The sequence below is a fragment of the Saccostrea cucullata genome, unplaced genomic scaffold, assembly GCF_032062105.1.
Source record: "Saccostrea cucullata isolate Sc308-1 unplaced genomic scaffold, CSIRO_AGI_Scuc_v1 ctg309, whole genome shotgun sequence".
NCBI lineage: Eukaryota > Metazoa > Mollusca > Bivalvia > Ostreida > Ostreidae > Saccostrea > Saccostrea cuccullata.
The window spans coordinates 519,773-530,025 of NW_026932621.1; the positions used below are offsets into that span (position 1 = coordinate 519,773).

The window sequence follows — 10,253 nt, forward strand, 5'->3', positions numbered from 1 at the left end:
TCTCATGAACCACTGGGTCAGGAAGCCTCAATATAACTTGGAAGTATCCTGGGGTAATGTAGGTTCTAAACTGTTTTAAAGACCCTGGGGGGTTTTGCGGGGTCACAATAATATTTTTTACACAATCTTCCTCTAAAGAACCTCTGGTTAGTGTGGATATAGATTATTCAACTTATCCTCGGGGTAGGAAGAAAATCTTTAAAAAACCTCATGAACCACTGGGCCAATTAAGCTGAAACTTTCATTTTTACCATGTAGACTTACATGCCATTTTCTACTGTAAATTCGACACTTCTGGTTCGATGCGGATAAAAAGTTATTACCAGCACTAATTTGTGCACACGTATGAGAGAAAACAAGATTAAGAATCTCCTGAAAGCTACTGCAATCAGTGTTTGCTTTGTTAAAACTGTAACTCCATTTTATATGTGTGCACGCATTATAAAAGGCATTGGCGGAATATTTAATAAAAACCTTAAAATATAAGGATGCAAAAAGATAAAAAAAACTCCTTCAATATTTTTTTATTCTTTTGTTTTAGAAGAAGAAGAAAAAGAATTGTTCCTCTTGCAAATCTCAAAAATGGCATTTGGACCGGATTCCGGTGGGCGTTCTAGATTTGCAAAACTTGGAATGGCTATAAACGATGTATTAACTCAGACCTACAGAGATGTTTTAGAAATGGATGTTCCCTCTTCCCTTGTTTTCAATAAAGTGAAGTCGTCACCCATTTATAAAAGATTGCGTTCTGACCAGGAGCTTCTTTTAATTGATGCTAAAAATTCAGGGTACAAGAAATTTGACATTACACTCATGTATACTCTGCTGAGGAATATTTGTACGACGATTCTTCCTCCAACAAATGCTTGGGGAGGTAATGACATGCCTGCTTCATCAGAGATTACTATCGGAGATGACATTGAAAGAATAAGATTGATTCGGAATAGTGTTTTTGGACACGTATATTCGGCTTGTACTTCACAAAACACATTTGATGACAGTTGGTCAGTTATATCAGATGTGTGTCAAAGGCTTCAAAACTATACGGGTAAAAAGTACATGGATGGTCTTCAAAACATTGAAAGACAGGACCTGGAAGAAGAACACGAAGAAGCACTGGTTGAAAAACTAAGAGAAGATTATGAAAATAACAAAGAGCTCCGGGAATATGTGTCCACGCTTCTGTCAGATGTACAGGAAATAAAGGCAGGACTGAATTTTAACACAGAATATTGTCGTGAGTATACAACGTTTATTTTTCATATACTCTTACATAACGTTGCTTGTTTTTGCAAATGATCTGTAATTTTCCTCTAAATGTATATAAAGCATTTGTATTTATTAATCCAGATAGGTTTCAGGAGACCCAAATTAATAAGAGTTATTTCCCGTGAGCCATATCGGGAGTGAACATGCTCATATCCCTTCATTATTCAACCAAGTTTAACTTTTTAAACTTGCAATTGTGGGATGGGAAGCGTTGTTTTTCTTTAAAATATGCATTTGTTAGTGCCCCTTTATTTCATAAAGCCTATTCTATTAAGATATCCCCAAATATTTCTTGTACACCCTCTTATATTTGGTAGATCAAAGAGGGGAATTTATCAGGTTGACCCCAAATATGGCGGCCAACGGGAAATAACTCTTGTTAATTTGGGTCTGCTGAAAACTATTTTTTGTTACATATAGCCAACTAAACTAAAAAATAGTTCAGGAGATAAATGAACTAAAAGGGACTATCAGTAAAAATATGTTTAAAATAGGACATGTAGGAGAGGTCATAAAATTGATAAACGTTTACCTAATGCGGAATTTAGGAAACCAGAATTATGACAAGCTAATTCGGAGAATCTGTCCCCCCCCCTCCAAAAAAAAGAAGTTAAAAAGAAGAAAATGAGCTGACCTCTAAGCTAGTGTCAAGTGATATTGTTTGACTTTCATACGAGTGTGTTATGTACCGAAGAACAGTTACTACAGGAATAACTTTGGGGAAATTGCATTACGTTATTTTTTAGCTCACCTGAGCCGAAGGCTCAAGTGAGCTTTTCTGATCACATTTTGTCCGTCGTCCGTCTGTCCAGCTGTCCGTCCGTCCGTCTGTAAACTTTTCACATTTTCGACTTCTTCTCAAGAACCACTGGGCCAATTTTGACCAAACTTGATACAAAGCATCCTTGGGTAAAGGGGAATTTAAATTGTTAAAATGAAGGGACATATCCCCTCGCAAGGGGATATAATCAAGAAAAGACAAAAATAGGGTTGGGTCATTAAAAAATCTTCTTCTCAAGAACTACTGGGCCAGTAAAGCTGAAACTTATGTGGAAGCATCCTGGGGTAGTGTAGATTCTAAATTGTTCAAATCATGACCCCTGGGGGTAAGGCGGGCCACAATGGGGAATTAATGTTTTACATAGAAATATATAGGAAAAATCTTTGAAAATCTTCTTCTCAAGAACCACTGGACAAGAAAAGCTGAAACTTATGTGGAAGCATCCTGGGGTAGTGTAGATTCTAAATTGTTCAAATCATGACCCCTGGGGGTAGGGCGGGGCCACAATGGGGAATCAAAGTTTTACATAGAAATATATAGGAAAAATCTTTGAAAATCTTCTTCTCAAGAACCACTGAGTCAGAGAAGCTGAAACTTATTTGGAAGCATCCTGGGGTAGTGTAGATTCTAAATTGTTCAAATCATGACCCCTGGGGGTTGGGCGGGGGCACAATGGGGAATCAATGTTTTACATAGAAATATATAGAACAAATCTGAAAATCAAAGCTGCAATGTATTTGGAAGCATCCTGGGGTAGTGTAGATTTCAAATTGTTTAAATTATGATAAGTGGGAAGGTTGGGGTCACAATATGTATTACAAGGGGGGAATCTGATAAAGAACAGAATGGCCAATTCTTCTCATGTGAGCGATGTGGCCCATGGGCCTCTTGTTTAACATTTGAGTCTAAGTAAAAATTAGTTTCAGGCTTATATAGGCGCTCGGTAAACGATTCTCTAATTAAACTGTGTTCAAATAATTGTGCCTTGCTTCCATTCTCAGTAACCTGAGATTATTTAAAAATATTTTTAGAGCCAAGAAATATTGACACACAAGATGGTCTAAAAATCGAAATAGAAGGTGAGTTGCTTTTTTATTTTCCTATGCTCTTTGTACATATTTTCATGAAGTGATGAAATTCTAGCTCTTTAAGAGTAATTTACAAGTGAATCGAAAATGTAATATTCTACTTATAAGTTGTCACTAGGGAATTGTTCTATTTAACTTTTTTTTACCTTTTAAAGGGGCAGTGTCTTTACAGGAGGCAATGATTACCAATTGGAAAACGGAAAATAGAACATTTGTTCCAACTTTTGCAACAAAAGTGGTTGAAGAAAAACTCCAAAATCAAAATTTTGTCATTGTCGTAGGCAATTCCGGATCAGGAAAGACGGCCATGATTCAACATATTGCTTTGAAGTATCAGGAACAGGGCTGGGATATCGTTCCCATTGACGAAGTAAGAGAAATTAAAGAAATATGTTCAAATTCCCTCACTCAAAGACTTTTTATTATGAATGACCCTATTGGAAAAGAGAAATTGGATGAAATATCTAAACATTCATGGGAATGTCTTGAAAAAACCCTAGAAATTTGTTTGGAGAAATCAAAGATGCTAGTATCTTGTCGACGATGTGTGATAAAAGACGAAACATTACAAGGACTATTCAAAGAACAATCAAATATCGTAGAGATTGACAGTGGTAACAATGTTTTAACAGATGAAGAGAAGAAAAAAATAATCAAACAGTACGTAAAAGAAGAAGACCTTTCTAAAGATGCTATTGATGAAATTATTAAGACGGATTCTTATTTTCCTTTGCTTTGTAAACTCCTGTCTGTTGATAGACATTACCTCGGTGAGGCAATAAGTCTTTTCAAACATCCTTTTGAATTAGTTAAGAAAGAAATTGAAACATACAAATACAAAGGCAAGGAAAAATATTGTGCACTTGTTTTCCTGTCAATGTTCAACACCATTGACACTGAAAAAATAAGATATTCAGATGATTTCCGGAAAAGATTTAATGAAATTGTTGAAGCTTGTGATTTACCCTCAAATTTACAAATTACAAGTATAAAAAGAAATCTTAAGTTGCTGGAAGGTTCCTTTGTAAAGTGCGTTGGTAGCTCATTTTCCTTCATTCACGACTTCGTCATGGAAGTTACTACACTGATATTTGGAACAGATTTCCCAAAAGAGACAATAAAATATGCAAGTAGTGATTTTCTTCGGAAAAGAATGAAAATTCAAGAAAAAAAAACTAAAATACCTGATCCATTAACTATTTATCTACATCCATTGTATATTGGTGACCTTATAGAAAGATTTTTCCTTGATATTAATTCCGATTGCGTATTTGATTTTGTTCTTAATCCGTGCTTACGAAGTAAAATTGTAATCGAAAAATTCATCGAGAAGATGAAAAGTCTAGAAAATCTATCAATGTTCTACACTGAACAAACAATATCAATAGATAAATACATATACAGCGAGGACGCCATGGCTAGAAGTCGTTTGTCTAGAATCCGCTTTATTTCGTTAGAAGAAAGGATAACACCAATCAGCCTTCTTATTACATATTGTCATGATGAAATATCTACATTTTGTCTTAATAACACTAACAGTAAAACTTTACAAGATCAGTTCCTACTCCCTCATGTGTGTGCAAATGGTAGTTTAGAACTATTGAACACACTGAACGAAAAAAGTAGATCATTATGGATCAGTAAAAAATATGGCAAAAGTCATTACCCAATACACATAGCATCTGCTTTTCACAATGTAGACATTGTTGAGAGACTTCTTCGATTAGGCGCTGATCCAAACACCCTCACTACAGAAAATCGATGTAATCCGTTGATTTCGGCAGCTAATGATGACGCGCACAATTGTGAAGTTCATCGACACGCGGGCATGAAGCGTAACCAGACAATCGAATGTTTGATAAAGTATGGAACAAAAGTCAATTTATGTCGCAGAAATGGATACTCACCATTACACTTCTGTATCTTTAATAAGGTACCTCAGAACACAATTGAACTTTTAATCTCCAAAGGAGCTGACATCAATTTATGTTCTGATTCTGGAGAAAGTTTTCTTCACTCAGCTTGTTCAAATGGATATGACATAATGGTACAATTTTTACTAAATAAAGGCATCAACATAAATTTACGTGATACAGAGGGTAACAGTCCACTCTGGTATGCTTGTATGAATGGACATGAAAGCACAGTAAAATTGCTGTTGACTAATGGGGCCAAAATTAATCTACCAAACAATAAAGGTTACACTGCTTTAAGTTTAACTTGTGAGTGTAGACACACTAAGATAGTCAACATTTTACTGGACAGTGGCGCAGATATTAATGCGTGTAGTTCCAATGGAGAAAGTCCACTCTGGAGAGCCTGTTTCTTTGGTAATGAAAGTACTGTGAAATTATTGGTGCAAAATGACGCGAATATTAATTTATGTCGCAATGGTGGAATGAGTCCTTTGTTTGTATCTTGTGAAAAAGGATTTGAAAACAAAGTTAAGATATTACTAAACAGCGGTGCAGACGTAAATTTATTGGACAACAGACGTGCGACTCCAATTGCAAGAGCTTCATATGATGGTAGAAACAATATCATTCCACTACTACTCGACAAAGGAGCCGATGTTAATTTATGTTGTATGAATGGAGAAAGTCCTCTATTCTTTGCTTGTCAAAATGGACATGACAATACGGTTAAGCTTTTATTACAAAATGCTGCAGACGTCAATTTATGTAAACTTGGGAAATTCAGTCCTCTTTATATAGCATGTTACGAGGGAAATAATAGCATTGTTAAAATTTTATTGGAGAACGGTGTAGATATCAATGCATATGATAAATATGGATGCAGTCCTATCGTCAGAGCATGTAAAGAAGGAGATGAATCTGTAGTAAAAATGCTCATAGAGCACGGTGCTAATATTAATTTACGAGACAAAAATAGAAAAACAGCAATAGACAGTGCTCGTGATTTAAAACGTGAAGATATCGTTGATCTTATGCGTGAGACAACACTAAGAGAATAACCTTAATGAATAACATGATCAACGATAATTCTTTATCAGTTTGTTTTCCAGACTTTTCTGTCCGTTGATGAACATTTTTGTGTGAAGAGATTTTTTTCTGAGCCGAAATAATACCATACAAATGTAACTGCAATTTGATTTATTTTGGCTAACTTAAATAACTTACCAGTGTTACCGAAATCGGTTCTTTAAAAAGAGCAACGAAATGTGCAGTCTGTCACGAGCAACATGACACTGAGAAGATGTGTGTCCTTGTCCATGTCATAATAAAAGTTTGAGTCGGAGAACAAATTCACATTTATAATAAAAGTGATAACAAATTTCAAGAATTTTTTTTACATGTATATCATTTTTACAACATGTACATGTGTGTGGTATTTTATAATATTTCTTGTAAGATAAATGATAAAACAAATGTTGGATGGAAAATGATATTGGAATATATTATTTAGAACTTTTAAATGGAAAATAATATGCTAGACGCAAAAATTGCGCACTTGCATTAATTTTGTTACCAATTACCTCAAACTCAGAAGTACATTTTTTAGTAATTGTTGCAATGTGTATACCATTTTTGAAAATTCGAAAATACTTTTAACTATAAAATTTTGACAAAGCAAATGCTCCTGTATCATGCAAGAATTAATTGCATTTTATAGCTGTTCGTGCAGGAATAAAATGCAAATGATTAAAATTTTAGTATTCAGTTTGTGTCAGTCTGTCCTCACGACCGGTATGATAACAAGTATTGGCGTTTTTTTTTTTATAAGAATGACGTAGGTGTATATAAGCATGGATATTAGTTAACTATGCTAAGGAATACATACTTAAATATATGAAAGGGATCACCACAATATTATCACTTGGGAAAATAAATATATTACCATTAAATAATGTCGGTATCTTCTTGTTTTTATTTCTAAGTAACGATATGGTCTTCGTTAACAATTTTTTAGGGGTTTAGTCGAACGGGTCGGGGCGGAAATATGACGTAATTAATATGGTACATTCCTAAGTTTTGCGTAGAAATGCCTTAAAATGAATCATTTCTGCGACTCTTTTTCTTTAGAAAATAGTGTCCACAGCCGTTGCCCACTTTAAGTTTAGGATATATTGTTTAAAATGCTTAAAAAAAATCATATTTATAAAATTTTAGTGGGGGACACATGCGCTGTATGTTTTCTGATAGAACATTCTACTGAAAATTGATGTCTTCTTTCTGCAACTTTTAAGCTCACCTGAGCCGAACACAGCATTGTTAAGGCTTGAATAAGGGGGCGGGGCCTAATTTATATTGGAAAAGTTTACTTTAACGTAACACACAAATATGACTTTAATGTATTTCTCATTATACCCAAAAATGAAATAGTTTGCAACTTTTAACTGTGTTAGCATAATAAACAACAATAAAACTTATCGATGCATTTAAAAAACTTGCATGTTCAATACCATGTAGCTGGTTATAAACAAAGCACTGATCGCAATGAACTTGTAAACATGACGTCTTATTGTTAAAAATGACGTATTTCAGGTGCTGTAAGAGGCAGATTGAGGATTTTTTAACAATAAAAAATGCCTTTTTTATTAAACGGAATATTATAAACAGGTTTTTAATAGTTGATTAATACCAATGCATATCCTTTGTTTACTGCAATTATTAGTTAACTATTACGAGAATGCATTTTATTAATTATGTCGTGTTTTTATGTACAGGTTAGGTATATTTTACATCGAGATGCCTCATAAAATCGCACTTTGGTAAGGGCATACACTTAATAGATCTTAACCACTTTTTGAATATAGATAAAGGATATTTTTCTTAAATTGAAAAGTGGTGCTGCTTTCTTTAAATCGAGGGCATAATTTTATAAGTACACAAAATATTTGGTAAATTAAAATCAAACATATTTCTACATTGGTTTCTATTTAAAGCAGCAGTACTTTTCAGAAACTACAAAGTATGCAGAAACAAATAATAACTTGAATTTTTTATTTCAAATAGGGTTTGCCCTTGCGATATTGAAATTTGTTCATGACCTACATTCAGTACACAAACTATGCATTTTTTCACATGACTGTCCATCGATGGGACCAAACTTCATACAGTACAGAGTGGCTTATAATATGCTATTTCAATAAGTATTTGTGTTCTGTGATAATAAAACAGCTTAATTAAAATAAATTCAGGTTTAAAAAGGTCCCATTTTTGCTCGTCTATTTTCCGGTGATTTCTCATAGTAGGCCTTAACAATTCTGCGAAGGCTCAAGAGAGCTTTTCTGATCATATTTTGTCCTCCGTCCGTCCGTCTGTCTATCTGTTTGTCTAACTGTCTGTCTGTCTGTAAACTTTTCACATTTTCGTCCTTTTCTCAAGAACCACTGGACCAATTTTAAACAAACTTAGTAAAAAGCATCCTTGAATTAAGGGAAATTTAAATTATTAAATTGAAGGGCCATGTCCTCATACAAGATAAGATAATCAAGAAAAAAAATAGGGTGGGGTTATTTAAAAACATTCTTCTCAAGAACCACTAGACCAGAAAAGCTGAAAAGTATGTTGAAGAATCCTTGAGAGGTGTAGAATGCAATTTATTCAAATCATGATCCCCGGGGATAGGACGGGGCCACAATGGGGATTCAAAATTTAACATAGAAATATATTGGAAAAATCTTTAAAAAATCTTCTGATGAAGAACCGCTGGGCCAGAAAAGCCGAAACTTATCTTGCAGAGTCCTGGGGTAGTGCAGATTTCAAATTATTTAAATCATCATCCCCTAGGGTAGGGCGGGGGCAAATGGGGATTCAGGGTTTAACAAAGAAATATATAGGAAAACTCTTTTTAAATTCTCTCTCTCTCTCTCTCTCTCTCTCTCTCTCTCTCTCACCATTAGGCCAGAACAGCTGAAACTTATGTGGAAGCATCCTGGGGTAGTGTCGATTCTAAATTGTTCAAATCATGACCAGCGGGGGTTGGGATGGGTTTTACATGTATATAAGTCTAGGAAAAAGCTTTAAAAATCTTCTTGGCTAGGAAAGCTGAAACTTATGTGGAAGCATCCTTGGGTAATGAAGATTTTAAATTGTCCAAATACGTGGGGTACAATAGGTTCAGAATAGGCATTACACGGGGGGGAAATGGTTACGAAAAACATGGTCAAAGGTTCTCAGGTCAGCCCATTGGCCTCTTATACGGCAAAATACACAAGTCCATGACGTCACAATCAGCATTGTGTAGTTCAATGCGAAAACACGATTTGTAGGTCTTTTTCTGCATGGAGTTTCGAAAAGGGATTGATGTTTATTTCTTACATTTACTTTTACCTTGAAAACGTATTTTCTTTTTTAATTTCTTGGAAAAAATAAACTTTTTCAAATATCGCTTAAGTCAACAAATATCGTAAATACAAGTATACGCATCTCGTAGAATTTGTTCTTGACCATCTTAACGTTGACGATAAGCGCTATGAAACGAAAGTAACAGACTGGTGACACTCTTGATTGCTCTGGTTTGTTCAATGACGGGTTAGAATAATGGATGCAAAAATATGAATAGAATAGTATTCAGGCAGGAGTTTGAGGTGCATTTTTCTTGCCTCTAAGTATGGCATGGCGACCAGAGACTGAAACAGACAAGTGATCTAATGAATAAACCAAAGTCAAATCGGATGATTGTTCAAAATGTGAATGGTCGACCGCGTAGTCCAGTGGTTTTGAAGTCTGCTTTAAAGTCGCAGTTTAAAGAGTCAAACCGTACGTCGTAGGTTCGAATCCCACTGTGGGACGTGGAGACCGGTCTTTCGGATGAGACCGTAAAGACCAAGGTCCCATGTCTGCACGAGTATTGGAAAAAAAATTGTAGCTCTAATACCACAAGTGGTGGCATCACCATATGTGTGAAAAATTCTCGAGAGGGGCGTAAAACAAACAAAAATGTGAATGTAGGCATGTAACAATACGATCTTTGCTTGCTGATATAATTGATATAATCATATAAAAGCGCCAACACATTAATACAATTTTATGTCTCATAAAATGATTTATATACAATCTTTTTTACATTGTTTTTGACAAATTTAGATTAAAATTGCAGTTGTTGTTGATTTTTTATGTAAAAAGAGTGTGGTCGACTGGATCGGGATC

At 34.8% G+C, this 10,253-nt stretch overlaps 1 protein-coding gene across 1 annotated transcript; it reads left to right on the plus strand.

Moving 5' to 3' along the window:
* The first annotated feature begins 3,298 nt into the window (after positions 1–3,298).
* On the plus strand, positions 3,299–6,388 carry LOC134235631 (putative ankyrin repeat protein RF_0381). Its single transcript, XM_062717761.1, has one exon. It carries the CDS (start codon positions 3,317–3,319, stop codon positions 6,110–6,112), a length of 2,796 nt encoding a protein of 931 aa, XP_062573745.1. The 5' UTR covers positions 3,299–3,316; the 3' UTR covers positions 6,113–6,388.
* Positions 6,389–10,253: the final 3,865 nt, after the last annotated feature.

Bases quoted from the DNA above. Each gene is read 5' to 3' on its own strand.
- LOC134235631 (XM_062717761.1), top strand. From the start codon at position 3,317: ATGATTACCAATTGGAAAACGGAAAATAGAACATTTGTTCCAACTTTT.